This window comes from Fulmarus glacialis, unplaced genomic scaffold (assembly GCF_000690835.1).
Source record: "Fulmarus glacialis isolate BGI_N327 unplaced genomic scaffold, ASM69083v1 scaffold14706, whole genome shotgun sequence".
Taxonomy (NCBI): Eukaryota; Metazoa; Chordata; class Aves; order Procellariiformes; family Procellariidae; genus Fulmarus; species Fulmarus glacialis.
In genome coordinates, this window is record NW_009219214.1 from 4,819 (window position 1) to 24,198 (window position 19,380).

The 19,380-nt window shown below is 51.0% G+C and overlaps 1 protein-coding gene across 1 annotated transcript in view; it reads left to right on the top strand.

The window, feature by feature from the left end:
* Positions 1 to 8,338: 8,338 nt before the first annotated feature.
* LOC104078600 (serine/threonine-protein kinase 10-like) overlaps positions 8,339 to 19,380 on the top strand; it is a gene marked incomplete at its 5' end in the record, with an annotated part of 36,604 nt that continues 25,562 nt past the window's right edge. The window contains 2 exon segments of the mRNA XM_009580291.1: positions 8,339 to 8,357; positions 8,496 to 8,660. Coding sequence (XP_009578586.1) covers positions 8,339 to 8,357; positions 8,496 to 8,660 — 184 coding nt within the window.

Here is a 19,380-nt window from a genome sequence, read left to right on the forward strand (position 1 = left end):
TCCGCCAGCACTGCCAGCCTCGCTCAGCCCGAAACCCTGGGTTTCAGCTATGAAGACCAAAGCCACTTAAAAAAAAATTTCTTTAAAATAATGAAATAACAGGTAAATTTTTAATGAACTTGCCTCTTGAAGGCGGCGGGGGGTGGTGGTGTGCCAGGGTTAAGCACGGCAAAACACGGGCACGGTGAACTGCTGCCTTGCTCAGTTCTAGCCCATCTGGTTCAGCGGCTGGGCCTGAGCATCACCCGGCTGCCGGAGCTGCTTTGCTCCCACTGAAGAGGGAGGAGTGTGGCTGTATTTAGGAGCGGTGTCTGTGCATGCTGCCTCCGGGACGCAGGGTTGGAAGGGGCAGTGTGTCCCTTGTGAAGAGCAGAGCGATGGCACTAGTGCTGCTGGAGTTGGATTAACTGGCTGTCTCCTGTGGGTTTTGTTGACTTGGCTATAGAAAAGCACCGCACTTCATAGAATCATAGAATCATTAAGGTTGGAAAAGACCTCAAAGATCATCGAGTCCAGCCGTCAACCCAACACCACCATGCCCACTAAACCATGTCCCTAAGCGCCTCATCTACACGTCTTTTAAATACTTCCAGGGATGGTGACTCCACCACTTCCCTGGGCAGCCTGTTCCAAGGCCTGACCACTCTTTCAGTAAAGAAATTTTTCCTCATGTCCAGTCTAAACCTCCCTTGGCGCAACTTGAGGCCATTTCCTCTCGTCCTTCCACCCTCTGAATGCCCGCTCTTCGAAACGGAATGCTCTTCCCATCCAACACGTGGAAATCTTCCTGACATTTTCCCTTCTCGTGCAATTCCCTGACACCTACCTGTACTCCTGCCCTTATGGCTCGTGTCCTTATTTAACCAACCGAAATGTTTGTGTGGTATTTCAGTAGGCGGGAGAGACAGTGAAGGAAGCTGTGCCCCAGCAAAGCCAGCCGACGTTGGTGGACCTCAGTGCTTGCAACTCAACGATGCCAACAGATGCTGCCTGCCCTGCATTTCCCCCTTGACAATCGTGGGCAATCGCGGGCGTGCTGCTGGGGTGTCCTCCCTGGGCAGGCTTGTGCTATGGAGATAGCAAAGGTCTGATCAGTTTTTTATTTTTCTACAAGGGCCTTGCTTATCTGATGCTTTTCTAGCACAGTGAAAGGGCTGACAGACAGACATGCATACTACTACTGCCCATCTAAGCCCTGTTCCCTGGCTCTCAGGCATGGTAGCCGTTCAGCCCACTGCTCAGCCCTTAGCTCTCTATGTACCAAATTTGTTGCAGAAAGTGGCTAGGAAACTCAGAAGTGGTTGCATGGCTTTTTTTTCCCCCATTTTAATTTCTTTTTCAATGTTGTGGCATTGACTGAGTGAAGGCCAGGGCAGGACTGCTTCACTTGGAGCACTGTGCTCTTCCAGGGGAGCAGTGATTTGAAGGATGTCTCATGCTTCCAAACTCTAGGTCTATGTAGGCTGAAGATGTTGGATCCATGTAGATCTTTCCTTTCTTCAAACATCGCATGGGTTTTTGTTCATCTCTCGCTCATGCCAGGACCATGAGGTCAGCTCGGTTTTTGTAGGCGGGTTATAGTGTGGCATACCAGCAAAGAAGCCTCTTGTCTGCTGCTGTGTTTGAGTGCAAGGTCTGAAGCTTTGTGTGGAGCTTTTCTGCTCCTTGACTAACGTACTGCTGCTTGGGCTTGTTATCTCTCACCCCCTTCTGCTGGGCCGTTGCTGAGCTTTTAAGGCAAGAAAAGGTGCATGTGCCATGCTTTGGTCACACTTTTTTTTGGCACGTCTACATAGAAAAGAAGTCCTTGGCCATAGCTTGAGCTCTCTGGCGATGTTACTTTCCCTTGCCTCTAACTTGTAAAGCCCGAGGAAGGTGTGCTGCTTGGGCTTGTTATCTCTCACCCCCTTCTGCTGGGCCGTTGCTGAGCTTTTAAGGCAAGAAAAGGTGCATGTGCCATGCTTTGGTCACACTTTTTTTTGGCACGTCTACATAGAAAAGAAGTCCTTGGCCATAGCTTGAGCTCTCTGGCGATGTTACTTTCCCTTGCCTCTAACTTGTAAAGCCCGAGGAAGGTGTGGTGTGCCCTTGCAAAACTGTTGCCGCAGCTGCCAGCGCAGCAGCGCTGGTCCAGCCCGGGGCGGTTGGAGCCCTGCCCGACCCGACGCCCGAGGGACGAACCTCTGCCCAGGCTGCCGTGCGTACGGGGGCTGCTAGCCCGGGGCTGTGCCAGCCTTACTGCTGCGCCCGTGCCTGTTCGTCACCACCCGCTCTGCTGGGTGGTACCAAGGGCTGAATTCAGCATTTCCAAAAAAAACCAAAACAGGCTTCATCTATGGTGACAAAATGAAGTGGCTTTAGGGGGCTTGTTGGGCATGGAACTCATTTCAGCTCCCATTGATTATTTGACAATAATGCGAGCACTGGCTCGAGCCTGTCTGTCCTGTGTTTGTTTATTGATGCAGACAGCCCAGGCAAAGTTCATCAGAAGGCAGTTAATCATTACGTAATCCCTGAGAAATATCTAAGCGAGCGGTTGCTTGCATACAAAGACACACAACGGGAATAAGGTGCATGGGGGGTCGGGGGGAAGTCAGAACTATCAACCCCCAAATACAGCATCCACTGAAAGCACCAGGTTTTTTACTTCTGGTTCTCTAACTCAGCGATAACTCAAGCATCAGCTCTCCTGGCACGGAGAGAAGGCTTACAAGGATGGGAAGCGTAGCTCACACCGAAAATGTGCTGGCACGATATGGCAGACCAGCTTAAAAAGGATCGTCCCTTGGCTTGGGAAGATACTGTGGGCAAGCAAGCCTAGACGAAGCGATGGGGGTGCTCTCGGTGCTAGTTCTCTTCTTTCTACTAGTGAGTGAGAGTTCATGCAGGGTTTTCTTCTGCCTCACCTAGAAACTGGCTGTGCCTTCGGCGGCAGTCCTGCCCAAGGAAGGACCGAACAATCCAGCCTTCCGGTAATGTGTTCTTTAAAGGCTTAAAATAGTTGCTGCGTTTGTCACAATCTGGGTTTCACAATAGCTCGGAGGGTGGGTCACAGGCAAAGGCCAAACAGCCTTTTCTGTCACCTGAACAGGCACCTCTCGCCCCTTAAATCTGTAAGCCGAGCAGTAGTTTTGCTATGCCTCTGCCTTCTAGGCGTAATCCTGCTCATCCCCTATTTCCTGGTATTCCCAGTGTGTTTGGCCGTAGCATGTCCAGAGGACTCCAGCAAGATCCTTTGCTTTGTATCCTGCTTGGCTCCTGGCGTGGCTTTCTGGAAGTGGTTTACTGGATAACTTTTATTTGATATGTTTTCTTTTATGGAATGCATCTTCCATTCCTGTTTCTGCATAGACCTGTCAGCCGTGGTCTCTGCGGTGCACTGATTTGCACAAAGGCTGGTAGTGGCCATGAGGGCTTTTCAGGTTTTAAATGCTAAGACTGTAATGACTCGAACTATAGTTCAGCAGCACGTCCTGGGCACTATGCTGGCAGCTGTCTGCTCTGTTTTTTTTTGGTGCTAATTAGCACTCCAGGGACAAATTATCCAAGGCATTAAAATGCCCAGGAGTGGAGAAGCTAAAAGATGGAACTGGATGTGTGCTTTTGACTGACCAGTCGTAGGCCATAGACTGATATCAAACAGCTTCTGTTCTTGGGATCTTACCATCTGGGTGGTTCTTTCACTTCTGTCCACAAATTTCACCGGAAAAAAATCGGAAACACCATGAATTCCTCAAAGGCTGCACATTTGGGGGTGTTTTACCTGAGAACAGAAGCTCTCTCCCCATCTCTGCATTCTCTACATGGACTTTTGCTGGGTTGGAGACCCTGTAATTAGGCTGGGGTTTGCAGAAGATTTTGGATTTGTAGTTCAAACCACATATTTTGCAGGATTGCATTTCAAATTATGCGGCTGTCTAACAAACTCACTGTTGGCGAATCAACCTAGGGTGCTTTCTTGATAGTTCTTGATTTTGGGGGTCGGTCTCTTCTCCCAAGTAACAAGCGATAGGACGAGAGGAAATGGCCTCAAGTTGCGCCAGGGGAGGCTTGGACTGGACATCAGGAAAAACTTCTTTACTGAAAGAGTGGTCAGGCCTTGGAACAGGCTGCCCAGGGAAGTGGTGGAGTCACCATCCCTGGAAGCATTTAAAAGACGTGTAGATGAGGCGCTTAGGGACATGGTTTAGTGGGCATGGTGGTGTTGGGTTAACGGTTGGACTCGATGATCTTAGAGGTCTTTTCCAACCTTAATGATTCTATGATTCTATGATTTTCTTCTTTCCTCCATATCATTATCTCTTCCTTTCTTTGGGATTTAAAGACAAACAAAACGCCCACCGTGAGAGAAGTTTTCATTTCCCTTGCTGCAAGGTGAGGGTATGACCCCCAGGGAAGCTCAAGGTAGAGGTGAAGCTGCAGAGAGGCTGGTGGCAACCCTTTTCTCCCCTCCTGCAGCTCTTGGAGAGCGAGCAGCAGACGCTGCCTCTTCTCAGCCTGGAGCTGTGTGTCCCCTTGCCGTGAGGGCTATCGTCCAGGCCTGCAGGTTACAGACTTGGAGATGCTGGTTGCTTCTGCCTAATTGCTAGCTTGGCTTTTTGAGGTCAGAGCAGGCTGTGTTTTGCTTTGTGCTAATGTCTTGGGGCAGATTCCGATCTATTGTACAAAGATAAGCAGAAATCAGGAAAGGGCTTTAAACCCTAAAGCATATCTCATGCCTGGGATGTCTGAAACTGGCTCCCAGGGCTGGCAACGTATGCATTTGGCCTATTTAGGATCCAAACAAACCTTCCTGGAAGAATATCTGTGTCATAATACATTGTATGCAGGAAAATACCGGCAGAGAAGTTGAAGGAAATTGCCAGACGTGAGTTACAGAGAGACCGCCTGGCGTACTTGGCCAAAATCTGACGCTGCCTGTACAAATCTGGCTTGCTGAGAGCAGCTTTTGGAGCTGGCTGGCTGCTGCGAGGGGCTGTGATGCAGCCGTCTGCCTGATGGCAGGGCGGGCACTGACTGGCGGCCAGCTGCCGTTCCCAGGGAGGCCGCCGGGAACGTGGCTGTAGCTTGGTGTCAGGGCTGGAGGACAAGCAGATGGAGAGAATGGGAAGGTGGAGAAATGGGCAGAAGCTCCTTGGATTTCCAAAGCTCTTGCGGTGACAGAGGTGACTTGCTGAGCTCAGTTCAGGAGTACCCACGCCGGCCGGTTTGCATCTCCCTCCATCTTGTATGGCAGAAACACTGCAGACTGGGTTTGGGCTCAGAGGGGCCATGGAGAACTCGGGAGGGGATGAGCTGTCTGGCCTGTACGAGCGTTCGTCCTCTCAAAGGCAGCTGTGTGGGGCAACCAGTCTCCTCTCCACTCTACTGGGCCATGCCGGAGGAGATTAATTTTTCAAAGTCTCCTGCTGACCTCATGATCTCAGGTCCCCTTCCTACTTCAGCAGCTTCTGCTGTCCCGCAGGGCTGTGGGGCATTTTGGTCCCTTCTGGGAATTGCCGTGAGTGCACTCAGTTGTAGCGGTGACATTATCACGGGGCCATGGAAAGTACAGGGTTCGTGCCCACACCATCCCCGTGGCATCCCTACCCGCGTGAGCTTGCTGTTTCAAAAGCTCATGTTCTTGCATCATGAGTTTGTGATGTCCTGAGCTGACTTCTCCTTAGAGGTGGTGGTCTCCCTTCTGCTGGTGTGACCTCCCTGTGCTGGCTGGCCTGGGGGGATATGGGACAGTGCAGTGCTCCTCTCCTGTTGGGGGGAAGCCTATCTCGTGCAGCTCATGGGATCCCCTCCTTCCCCAAGCTGTGTCCCCTGCTAGAATGGCTGAGGAAATGGAGATGGCTGGGTAAATGCTCTCATTCGGGACAGTCCAAAGTGGTGGAGAAAGGCAGCAACTAATTCTGTTATGGACATCTTTAAAGACGGAGCGTCAGGCAGGCTGCACACGGGCTCGTATCTAGAAAGGAAGCGATCGGTGGGGGTTGCTGGGTTGCTCACCCGCTAGTTGTTGGAGCAACGATGAATGAGGTCAGGCTGCCACAGCGAACACGTGGGCTGTGGTCGCTCCCCCACCCACAGCTTGCAGCCCGGTTTGCAAAACCATGTCCTCCAGCTCAGCATCCAGCAGCCCTGCATGCCTTAGCAAGCCCGGGAGGGGAGGAGGGGTGGCAGCGTGGCTGCCGGTGTGGGTCCCCTGGGGCTTGGGGGTGAGGGTGGGTTGGTTCAGACCTCTCAGTGGAAGATGATGCCCTGGGGGACTGGGGCACGCTCTGCTCCTGGGTTTTTTCAGGTGCCTGCAGGGCCCCAGCATCCTGGAAGGGCTGAGCTGGCCGGGACCCCGCCGGTGGGAAGCGTGCGATGGCTGACCTCCAAGGGAAGCCCCACCTCTTCTCACAATATTTACTTCCCCTCCTTGGACCTCTCCCAACGTCGTAAGTGCAGAGCAAACACAGTGGGGCACTTCTTGCTCTGATTCGGAACTACTGTGCTTTTCTCCATGCTTGCTCTGCTCCGCATCTCCCCCTGCCCCGCTCTGTGTGCTCTCCTCTGGGCGTCTGGGGGCAACTCGGTAACAAACAAACCAACCTGAGCAAAAGAAACCCCCTAATTTCTTCTGAAACCAGCATGAGCTGCTGTCTTGCATTTGGGCAGCGAGCCCAGATGGAAATGGATTTGTCCCCTGTGGTAAAGACACAGCTGTCCATGCCAACTCACGCGAATGCAGCAAGTCTTCAAAACCCGGCAGAGACTCAGGGGTCCCTTATTTTCCTCCCTCCATTGTATGGTTTTCCCCTTATTCCTTCCCCTCGTCCCCGGCCTGTTCCTTGGTATGCAGTTATACTATCACCTAAGCTATATAAAACTGTTTAGTGGGGCTTGTGGTGTTTATACTAGGAATTAATCCTCCTGTAAGCTCCTGTGTAGGTTTTCCAAACACAGATACGTAAACTACAGAGCGGTAAGAAAGGTCACAACCAGAGCTTGCCCAGCTCCTCTGGTGATAAATCCACAGTGGGACTTTCTGCCCTGGGGAAGAGGCAGCCCGGAGTGGGTGTGATGGAAGGGAAATGGGTAATGCATTGGAATCGCGCCGCGGGGGCTCTCCTGCGTCAGTGGGGAGCAGAGCGGGTGAGCTATAGGGATTTCTCCTGTCCCTTGATCTACTGATTCAATGCACTTCTGGGAGTGGTGGGGAGCTCCTGAGTCAACAGCTCCCGTCTCGCCCCCTCTCCCAGCGTGTGACACATCTCACAGCAAAGCCCTGTGTGCAGACTGTCTCGCAAACGCCCTTTTGGTGTTTTGTTGCACACTTCTAATTTTTGCAACAATTTGTGCAAATTGCATTTGCAAAATGCAAACTTGCCCTGGCAGTTTTGGCAGAAGCCAATGGACAGTGCTGGGTGGACGATGCTGAAACGGTCCTCCATGGGAGCAGCTCCAAGGCTCGCCTGGCGCTGCCTGCTTACGAATGCTTACTTTTAGCCGACCCTTTCATCAGCTGCCTTTTCCCCATGAGGGATGGGGGCAGAAGAGGAGTGGGGTGATAAGAAACGTGTCTGCAAATGCTTCCAGTCCAGCATTAATAGCCTTTTGCTCTGCCCCAAGCAGAGCAGCCCTTGCAGTTACCGGTGACCCCTTCCTAGGCAGTGAGAGCTGCTTGGGGAAGGGTGTTTGGGGGGGAAGGAGGTCAGCAAGCTGCTAACCCAAGGGTACACTCCTGTGTTGTTGTGAGGACTGGGGAGGAAAAGTCAGCAAAAGTTTTCCAACCACTAGGACAAAGAGGTTTTGATGGTTTTCTAGTTATTTGGTGAATAAGCGGGACTACATAGAATGGAGGGGGCAGCTGGGAGAGCGTGTGTAGTATTTTTCTTACTGTGATCTGAAGAGCTCACTAATATGCAACACCAGGAATACTGGCCAGTCCTGGGAAATCAAAATGTACCCTTCTTGTTGCTTTACCTGCCAAGGAGGTGATTCCTACGTTTCCCTCGTGTGTTACGAAAACTGCCTTGGTGAAGGCCCTGGTGAGGAAGGGGAGCGCGGGGTGTTCAGGGTGGAGGTGGTTCACAGTGGTACTGTGAATTTGGTCGGATTGTCTGTGTACTCAGTACTTCTAGTAAATGGAGCTATCACCTATGCTATTATCCTCTAGAGAGCCTCTATACTCTGAAGTTTTCTTGCCTCCGTCATCCTTTTTTTCATGCTACAAACAGTAGGATGCATCTCCTCTTCTAAAAGCCTCTTTCTCCCCACGATGGGAAGTGGTGTGGGCATTAGAGACTGGGGGGAGGAAGGAGGATGCTTTGGCCCTGACGCAGCATTCATCCTCTCCGTGAAGCTACGGGCAGGTTTGGGAAGCAGAAATGCACCTGCAAGTTTCCATGCTTGTGTTGTGGCTGGTGCCAAGAGTGTGAATTGGAGGAGCGGGAATTGTGCAAGTACCGTGTGCTCCTGGCTCTCCTCGCCTTTGTACTCATGCTGGTTTTGTCTTGCAGGCTAAGAATAAGGAAACGGGCGCTTTAGCAGCTGCCAAAGTCATTGAAACAAAGAGTGAAGATGAACTGGAGGATTACATGGTGGAGATTGAAATACTGGCGACCTGCGATCACCGGCACATCGTCAAGCTGCTGGGAGCATTTTATTGGGATGGCAAGCTCTGGGTAAGAGGCTGTTGCTGCGTGTGACCTGTACAGCTGTGCGTTTCTCACTCTGCGGAGAGGACATAGCTAATTTATGGTGAAGCAAAACCTCTGGAACAGCTTGAAGCATCAGTGTGAGCTAGAAATGACTCAAAAGCTGTGCTCTACCCACTGTGTGATCAGTGTCTGGATTTTCCCCACTTTCTTTGATGAGCAAACTGTCTTCTAACTAAAGCTGCTTATAAATAGCCCAGGGAAGATCAAGAGATCTTCATTGTGAGATGAAAACTGGTGTTGGATTTTTTTTCGCCATTTGGAGTTTGTAAAGGTAGAAAATGTAGCGCTGATAAGGGCATTTCTTCCACCACCTCAGTCCCTCTTTTAAAAGATCAGATGGAAGGGTAACCCTGGTTTTTTGATTTGTGCCTTATTTCTGGCTCAGCATCTGTAATGCAGAGGCAACTGATAGCAAGAGCTCCGTTTCCCATGGCTGTGGAGGCACAGGGACATAAAATGCAATCCAGCTGGTTAGTGCAACGGTTAGTTGTGCTGCGGCTGGAACAGCAGGTTCCTGCATCTTTTTCCCCTAGCCCGGCAGGTGTGTGTGTGTATGTACTTTTTCCACCCCCCCCGCCCACTGTTTTCTTTAAGTCCCTGGCAGCCGAGGAAGGTGAGCGTGAAAGGCACCTTCCTGCGTGCTGCCGTGGGAGAGGTGCAGGGGGCTGGAGAGGGTGAGGGCACGAACCCTTGTATACTTGCCCCGTGCTAGACTCGAATAACTGTGTGCCTGTAGGTGTGCCTGTGTCAAGATAGTGGAAATCAGGTGAATATGAGGATTTTCTAACCCATCTTCTTGGCCAGTTCATCTGCTCCTTCTTGTAACTACTGGCAAGTCAGAGGAGTGTCAAAGGATGCGTTTAGCAGCTCTGTTACTTTTTCCTTCCTCTTTTTAATGCTTCAGATAGCTTCAAGGCCTCCCAGGGTAATCTTACTAGAGTTAAAAGAAGAGATCTCAGCTTTTGAGACTTGCGCTTGTGAGAGCTGAGCTGTCAGAGCTGTCGGTCCCTGCCTATCGTGCTGGGGGAGCCGTGGGCTGAGCCACGGGGCTGTTGCTGGAATAACGCAATCCACCTCTAGTTCATGCCTCGGTTAAGCAATGCTGGAGAGGAACTGTTTTACTGTGCTTATTCAGCAAACACCTTTTGCAATGTCAGCATGGGTCAGTGTCCCTTCTTATTTAAAAATCCATCGGTAAAGCCGCCAAGGTCTCCGTGACACCGTGCTCAGAGGGCTGCAGGACCCAACGCTGAGCGTTTCCTTCTGTGTATCTTCTCGCTTCGAGGGAGCTGGGCTGCAAGTTGTCCAGAGACTTGGTATTTGGATGGCTGCTAATCGTGATGCTGAGCCCTGGGCGCGTTAAAGAACAAAGTAAATATGTACCCTTCTAAGGAAGTGAAAGGCAAACATCTCTCCTAGGAGGGGACTCGGGATTTGGATGGATTGCAACTGCAGCAAAACTAATCTCGACAAAATTAAAAAGGCAAACATATACCAAGCTTGAGTGAGAGATGGGGCCGGTTTATATTCCACCCGGTTCTGCTGTTTTTATCTCCCTGCTCTGTGCCTGTCTGCCTGAATTTTATATGTTGGCCTTGTTCATTCTCTCTAAAATGTCAGCCCCCTCCCCTTTCCCCTTCCACCTCCTCCCCGCAATAGGAAGCTTTGCCTTCCTTCCTGTCGGGAAAATGGGTTGCAGATCTCCTCGGCTCTGCTTTTGTCTAAGAAGTGCTTTGTAATGTCATATGCTTGCCGACCTCCTAAAATTAAACAGCCTCTTTGAAGCTATTGGAACAAGAGCCTCCTGTATGAGGCTTTCCTGTGAGGGTGGACGTTACAGCCCCGTCCATTGTTTTGGGAGGAGGATCGTTTTCTTTATTTAATTATTTGAGTGGCATTTGCATTTCATTGCTCAGGCTGTTCTTATTAATGCTGTAGCGTTTTATTGGCTTTGAGGGAAGTAAATAAGCCAGGCTGTTATACTTCTGGAAGGCTTCTATTCACTACCAGGTTTTCCCTAAAGTCAAAGGCTTCTGCTTCTCGGTCACCAGCGCTGCTGGGGAAAATTTGCATCCAAATATAAACACCGGCTTTCATTGTCTTGTCCATATCCCATCCCCATTTCTGTCTGTGTGGTTATTTTAGCCAGCATTTTCCTGGTCCATTTGCACGATGGGTGCATGGACTCTGCTGCGCTTTTAGCTTCCAGTGGCTCAGGCTTTGGGTAAAACTGCTGCGGGTGCGTGTCTGGTCGGTGATCCGCTGTGGTTGCCTTGTCCTCCCAGCCCAGCGTGGAAAGACAACGTTCAAAGTGAGAAAGGGGCAGGAGTGGGAGCACGCAGACAGGCTAGCAAGGTGTCCAGTCCGGGATGGCAGGAGCTCTTTGGCTCTGAATAATTTACAGCTCGCTCTGTGCCACAAGCAGTCTCAGCCGACGGTGCTGAGAGGGGCTCGGTGCTGAGAGGGGCTCAGCGCTGAGAAGGGCTCTTGCTAAATCAGTCTGTTGACTGTTCTCTGACTCTTGAACTAACAAGGAAAATATGTGAGGAAACCTGGCCTTCGGTGGTTGCTGTTGCTGCAGAGGCTTCCTTGTCCCTCCGAGCTGCCTTAGGTCCCCATGGCTCCTCTCTGCCAGGGTTTGGCTTTGTGCTTCAGAAACCAGAAGGTGACATGCAATATTTATGGAGCAAAAAACCTTTCTGTGCAAAGGGAAGTGGCTTATCCTACAGCAGCTGCTTTGAAATCCTTAGCACTGAAATGAAAGCATAAACCAGCAAATTCCTCTTGCTTTTATACCTGATCGGCATCAAACTGAAGGAGGAGAACCCCGGTTCTCCTGCATGACAGAGCAGAAGCCCACTGCGAGCCACAGGCAAGGGCTTGGAGGACCCCAGTGAGTCCCCAGGAATATAACTGGTGAGATGACAGCATCCAGCATGAACCTCCTTGGCATATAAATACACTGCAGAGATGCTGTGCCCTCACCAGCTATCTTGTTCCATTTGTCCCCCCATCTTCTTTTCTTTGCTCGTGGCAGAGGCCAAGGAGTCTTGTGCCGGTTGAAAACAGCCCAGGGAGGCTTGCAAAACTGCAGTGGTGGGAGCTTTCATGATTTTATTTTATTTTTATTATAAGCCCTGTGGCATTTGATGTTCTTTTGCATAAATCCCAGCTGCTGGAAAAGGGGGCACCGAATGAAAGCTGAGAATCTCATGCTATTTAAAAAAAAAAAAAGTCTGGTTTGAGTCCTTGTGGCTGGGCCACATTTTAAAGTCTTTTTTTCTGAAGTGTGATGTAGGACTTGGAAACACAAAGGCAAATTCCCCTCACCCAATATATATGCAAGTTTAAAACCTGACTTTTTAATGCTATTTTGTGACTGAGGAATGGGACTAAGGTATGGGTTTTGAATGCTTGGAATCAATGGTGCTGAATTTGTGCTGATAATTATTAGTACGTGGGAAAGAAAAACAACAGACCTTGTGTGTTCTGTCCCTCTTGAGGGCTCTGTGGTTTTTGTTTTTTGCCCTTCCAAAACAACACAAAAAGACTGAGACCTCAAAGGAAGGGAGGAACTTTTGATCTCCTGCTTCTGAATATCTCTGCTGCTTCCGAGTGTCTCCTCTCGCAGACAGAGGAGCAATAAGATGACTGGGGAGGAGAGTCTCGTTTGGAGTGACGAACTCCAACTTTCCTGCGGGAGATCTCTGCTCCCAGGGGATGGTGGGCATCTGCTGGACAAACCAACATGCTCCGGCAGCGGATCCGCAGAGCGGGGCAGGAAACCTGGGCTCCCTCCTGCAGGAGCCTGTCGAGATGCTCCAGCATCGAGTCTGTACGCTTTTCTGGAAGTTAGTTGAAATGTCATTTGGCCCCAGGTATTTAACCGCAAGACTCTGCCAGTGGTGGTACAACTTTTCTAGCGAAGCACCGGGGAATTCTCTTCCCCCTCCTTTCTTTTCTATAAACTGCGGTTGCTATAGCAAACGGGCTTTTTAATAAACAGACGTTTCCTGGAGATCAAAGCAAAAATCGCTGTACCGTGCAGGTAACCCTGCCTTGCCGGAGCGTTTTGGGGATGGTTAGTTTAATCAGCTTAAAGTTTCTTCTCACTGGCCCGCTGTGTGGGTATGTAACTCGTATAGCTTGCAGAGAGACACCAGCTTTGTAGCTAGTCTTTGTACTTCCCTTAAAAAAGCATTTTGCATTTTCTGTGGGCAGGCCCTGACCTGTCTAGCCAGGGACTTTTTGGATTGCTACCCCTTTGATATGGATGTTGACTGGAGATTTGGGCATTCTTGAAAATCCTGTATCATAATAAAGAAATGTTCATTATCGCATGCACTAGACTGCTGGGCTATGTAAAGCATCCGCAGCTTTTAATTCTCTTAAGTTGGAAATACCTTTTGTTTAAAACAAACAAAAAAAGAAAGCTGACAACAGTATCAGGTTCCCGAAGGTTTTCCTTAGCGAAGGGAGGTTATTGCAACTTGCAGGGATGTCTCACAGGGTGAGCAGCCTGAGCCGTGGCTGGATGCCTGCGGGGGACCCCTTCGCACAAATGCTGTACCAGATTGGGCTCTCCAGGCTTCTCATCCGTCCTCGAGGAAACCGAGGACTACTCGTGTGCCTTTAAAATTTCACTTGGCAGGAGAGTTGCAGTCTAAACTGGCCCTTCCTGCTTGGCCTTGTGCTCCTGTGTACCAAACATCCCCCCAAAGTGCTTGAACAGTTGTTTGCAGCTCGCGAGCATTGAACTGTGCGTAGTGTTGGAGCCTAGCGGAGGAGAGACCTGGAAAAACAAAGCGATCCCAAACCTGCAAACTTTGTTAAACAGCTAGCCAACCTCCTAGAGGAGCAAGCCTTTCCTTTCTCTTCCTCCTTTCCCCCAACTGCAGAAACTTAAATCCATGCCAGATTTGGCTGCACCCTGAGAGCCCCCGAGAGCTCCCAGCGCTGTGCTGCTGGCAGGGCCATGCTCTGGTACCCAAGAGCTGCTGCAGGATAAGCCCCGCTGGGCAAACCAGCATGGGGGTGGTGTTTGCTGGACCGGTTTCTAAATTCCTACCAGTCCAGAATTTCAGCAGAACTGCAAAAAATCCCCAGTAACTTCTGCAGAGCGGGTAGGTGAGGAGCAGATGTGGGCAGACATCTGCACGCATCAGGGCAGGGCATCGCTGTGCCCCAGGAGGCTGGGGGTGCGGCAGGGATATTGCTGTGTCCCCTCCCTGTCCTTAGAGTCAGCTGGATGCACATCATCTTGGCCGGAACTGGAAACTGGTAAAAGCAATGTAGCCCAGTGGTTTTTCTGATGCTTCCCTGGGTTTCCAGGGGGTCAAGCAATTTGCTGTTCAGAGTAGCATAATAGGGCCACAGAAATGATCAGGGGGATGGAACGCCTCTCCTATGAGGAAAGGCTGAGAGAGTTGGGGTTGTTCAGCCTGGAGGAGAGAAGGCTCTGGGTAGACCTTATTGCAGCCTTTCAGTACTTAAAGGGGGCTTGTAAGAAGGATGGCGGCAAACTTTTTAGCAGGGCCTGTTGCGACAGGACAAGGGGGAACGGTTTTAAACTAAAAGAGGGTAGATTCAGACTAGATAGAAGGAAGAAATTTTTTACAGTGAGGGTGGTGAAACACTGGCACAGGTTGCCCAGAGAGGTGGTAGATGCCCCATCCCTGGAAACATTCAAGGTCAGGTTGGACGGGGCTCTGAGCAACGTGTTGAAGATGTCCCTGCCCATGGCAGGGAGATTGGACTAGATGACCTTTAAAGGTCCCTTCCAACCCAAACTATTCTCTGATAATTGACCTGAGTGTGTGATCACTTCTGCTCTGACCTTGGCACTGTGTCTTTGCCAGCCGGGATGCTGCAAAGCGGGTGTCTGGGTGGCATCCTCCCTCCCCTCCCTGCCACCCACCGTCTGCCTGTGAAGCAGTAAGGCTTCTCTCTGCCTCGCCCTTATGCAGGTTATTTACTGCCTTTTCCCAAAGACATGGAGGTCTAAGTCGTCTTCTGCCCTCTTCTCTGCTGTAAAGCTGGGCAGCAGGTTGCATGGGACCAACATGGGATCTGCTCTGTCTTGTGAATGTGAGCTTTAGCATTCAGACTCCTGGCAAGTCGCTGGAAATCCTCTTCTGGGTAAAACTGGGGCTTTCCCTTAAAGCAGGGATGGAAACGGAGTGATTTTGATCAACCACCAAGAATGACTTATGCAGCAGGCAAATTACCATAGCCCAGCCAAGTTCAAGAGCACTTCTACAGGTAGCAACATGACAACGCAAACTAGAATGGAAGCCTTTGTCTACCATCCTTTATACACAATAACGTTGCAAGAAAAGGTTATTGAAGGAATAATAATACCTTGTCATTACATACCCTTGTCATCCATACACCCTGGAATGCTTTTATAAAAGAGATCTGGTGTCATTATCCCGCTTTTAGAAGGGGGAGCTGAGGCACAGACAAGAATTTGCCTAAAATTTACCCAGCAGGTAAATGGTACTTGGGAATAAGTCTTATGTGCTGAGTCCCAGTCCAAGGTTATAACCATAAGGCCATAGCTTTATGAAAACAGCAGACAAGAAGCCTATAAGCAAATCAGTTTTCAAAGCACTTTAAAACTTTGTTTCGAAATGAATCGCAATAAGCCACGTTCCCACTTACCAAGGGAAATGCTAAGGAACAATGTTTGCATATCAATGAATATTTATGAACTACCTGTATATAGGAGACAGTGCCTTGAAACCTAGCTTCAGCCTACGCCCTGGAACGAGCAATAGATTGCAGTTTTAGACTTCTTTATTTTATTTCAGGTATAGCCTGAAAGTTGTCATTTGGGAGGGAGGGATGGCCTTTTGCAGACCTTGGGGTGGTTTCCATTGACTTCAAAGCCCTCACTGAAACAGTTAAATAGCAATACTCTCATCTTGTGTGATGGATCTGGGCACCTTGTGTTGTAAATTTGGGGATGATCAGAACAAATAATCGTTTCTAGGGAGATGCCAGGCAGGAGTGAAAAACTTGTGAAGTCCTTTGCCACCCCTTCAACAAGTCGTCCTCCTGGCCAGGCCAGGCTCTGAGGCTGAGTTGGAACTGCTGGCTGTTAATAAAAGACATCAGGAAACTTGTCCTGGGTCAAACTCCAGCTCTCACGGTGAGCTCTGCCCTTCTGAAATGCATCATCTACTTTAGGTGCTGGCACAAACTTGGGGCGCTTGAGGTTGGTGAATCTTCCCACTGAAGAAGCAACTTGTTCCTTTTAGCTATTTGTATTTGAAAGGCTTTTCTGCATTTTGCTGTCCCTCCAGTAACAGATGCTCTTGGTGAACTGAGTGGCCTCTAAATGTTGATTAACTTGGTGAGAGAAGGGGGATCCCAGTCACGGCCCTCAAAGCAGCAAAGGCTTTGCCCCGTGCCCGGGCAGAGAGCCATTCCCTGGGTGTTTTTCTGGTTTCTATAGCAAACGAGAGCGCTGGCCTTCCTCCTGCCGTCCCTGCTCCACGGAGCGTGACGCTAGGAGTGCTTGGATCGGAGCGGATTGTGGTCTGGTTCCTGAAGGGAGAGCTCATGAACGAGCCTGTGCATGCTGCAATTAACCCTTCCCGCAGCGCTCGGCATCCCAGGTCCCGCCACCTGGTCGCGGCCGTGCTGACCCTCTCTGCTCTGCATCTTGGAGCCGTTTGCGTTCGCTGGCCACGGGTGTTCTTGGATTCTCATCCCTCTGGGAGGCTGGTTAGCAAGTTGGGATGGTGAATTTGAAGGGGTCGGATGTCAGCCCTTGTTAAAAGAAACTAAATTCCCTGTGTGATTCTAGCAAGGCGAAGGATGCTTTTTGCAGTGTCAAAACCATTTGGTTAGCCTAAAAGGAGTTTTGATTTGTTCTGCCAAAATTTCAGGAGGAATGGGAATATTTCTGCCAACCTGTGGGGGGGTAGTTCAAGAAAATATTTTGTCATCTCAGAATGATTTAGATGTGAGGTCTCCCTATGATCAGCAGGGAGCTCTGCGTTTCGAGAGGAGTGTGCAGCGTTATCTGACTTTGTTCTCGATAAAACTTTCATGCTCTGAAACTCCGTAAGCCTTGGGTTTCCTCACTTGCTGCCCTGCATCTTCCTTCCCTCACTGGTTGTGGGGACAGACTTTTTTTTTTTATTTCAAATATTTTTCTCTGTAGGTTATTTTGTTCAGAAAAGGGGGGAGAAAAGGTTTATTATATTTAAAGTCTCTGAATAGTGTCCTTGTCTGTAAGGGAAAATTGGCAAGCTTGGAGCACTCCCTTACAGAGAGCTAATTATTTCGCTTCCACCTACAGCATACTTGCCATGTCAGACAAGCTGTTGACATTTGTGCTCTGCTGTGGCAGCAAAGAGGCTTCTGGTGGCTTCTGTATTGTTTTATGGCCTCTGCAGTGTGTGCTGAGGGCCGGTGGCAGCCAGAGGGGAACGCAGAGCTGGTGGCTTTTGCAGGTGCTGGTGGTTCTTCGGGTGTTCGTCCTCTCTTGTGTTGGTGGCACGCTGACCTCGTGGGGCTCTGGAAATGAGGTTGGGAAGGACGGCGTGTGTCCTCGGTGCGTAGCAGGCTGCTGTAGTGGCTTGCCCTGTCTTCAGCCCCCAGCAAATAGCCGGAGCAGCTCAGCCCTGCTTTGAATCAGCCCATCTGGCTTATGAGCAACGCTGGCATCATCTGTTCCCCGCGTTCTTCCAGCCCTTTGGCATGTGTTGGGTGAAAAGCTTTGGGCAGAAGGGTGCCGGAGAAAGTGCCAAGTTAAGTGGGTGTAGGAATGTGATCCACCTCCTCCCTCTGCTCCGTAATGTAAACTTAATCCTTGGACTTCAGTCAGAGCAGGGCAGGCTGGCTGAGATATGGGTAGACTCGACACACTTGCAAAACTTCACTGGTCAGCATGGCCCTTGATTTTTAAAGGAGTAGATCTGACCAAACGGTATTCAAAAACCAAGGTGGTGCTCCCCAAAACCAGCCTCTGTAGTCCTGCACGCCCCTGTGCTATGGGGGGAAGAGGGGAGCTGCTCCTGGGAGGGCTGGTCCGGCATTGCTCGTCTTGCCTCCTCTTGCAGCCGGCAGGACGGCATAGCTTTGCCGTTAACCACCAGAACTTGGGTTCAGATGTCAAACAGATGGAGTAAAGGACGTGCCCCTTGACCGTGACTAAATGCGGTTTCTGTGCCTAAATATATCACTGCGTTCTTCCCACCAGTGAGGAACAGCTCTGTCCTCTGGGGCTTGTGTCGCTTGGAAGCTGAAGCCCCTTTCTCAGTCCTGGGAGGCAGAAATGTGTCAGAGTTTTTGCTGGAGCCATGAGGATGGGCTCAGCCCATCAGACCAGGGGATGTGATGGGCTTGGAGGGACAGGGGATGGAGCCGCAGGGTGGCTCTCCACTCCGTGCTTGGGTGTTTGGAGGTGCTGGGTGTGGGTGGAAGCCCCAACAGATAAGTAGGGCTGGATATGAGATGTTCATGGGGAAAGCACCTGGCCTCACTGCGTGTCCGGGCCGTAGCCGGGCTGCGGAGGCTGTGATGGTGTCTCAGCGTACGTGTGGAGGTTGCCGTCTGTGTCCCGGGTGGCTGCTCCATGTGTGGGTCTGGGCTTTGCCTGTGTGCCTCTGGCACGGAGGGTCTCAGGATGGAGCCTGAGGTTCAGATCCGTCATTTATCTGAGCGGCTTTCGGGCAAATGGCTGTCTATGTTCTTTGTGCTCCACTTTGTATTCGCTGCCGCCAGCGTTTCTGGACCAGGGGCGTCCCCTCCATGGGTTTTGTGCAGATCTTGGCCTGCCCTCCAGATGCTCCTGACCTTGTCCGAGTCCTCTCGGGCTACAGCAAAGTGCAGAGTTTGAGAACAGAACTGGCTGTTGCCTCTGTACTTTATCTTCCATGGCATGTGTATTACGGGGCTGAGCAGTAGTGTGGGACGGCCACCAGCAAACTGCTGGGTGACTTTGATACTGAAGAACTGAATGGGAAAGCTGGCGTTCAGCAGTTGATGAATGACCATCACTGGCAAAGGGGCAGGAAACTTTTCTGCTCTTCTAGAGCCAGGATTGAGGGCTGCACGAAGATGCTTTCTTGGACTTGCTCAGTCTCCTCTGCCTCCGAGTCGAGACCAAAAGCCCTAGAGACTGTCTGGGCTCTCGGCTTCCCACCGCTCCCGCAGGTCGCGCGGGCCTCGGGAGGGGGCCTGTCTCGCCCACGGTGCGTGATCCAAATGCTGGGAGGAGAGACCTGCCTTGCCGTGACTCCTCCATACCCCGTTGCAGGCAGGGAGGTCTAGACCGTTTCCTCCCCCCCCTCCTGCCTTCCCCCCGCCGCCTGCGGTGCCGGGGGAGTCATCCTGTGCTAAGGGTGCCACGGTGCCGGTGGGGGTTGTGTGAGGGACCTCCGGGAACGCCGGTCTTGCCCCGCTGAAGGGAGACTCTGTCCCCTGCCAAAGCCAGGAAATGTTTTGGGTGGGTTGGGGCGGCACACAGAGGGGTGCTGTTCCCAAGGTGGGCTCCTCCTGCGCTGTTGGGGGGGGGTGGGGGTGCGAGGTCTCGCGTGCCACTGGCACCCCAGGACCCCCACCCGCATGTTTGCTCTGCGGGGGCAGAGGAGGGGGAGGAAGGCACCGCAGGCTGAGTCTCGCTTTCTGACGGCGGAAGGGCGGCACCGGGTTTTGTGGCCGAAGCCTT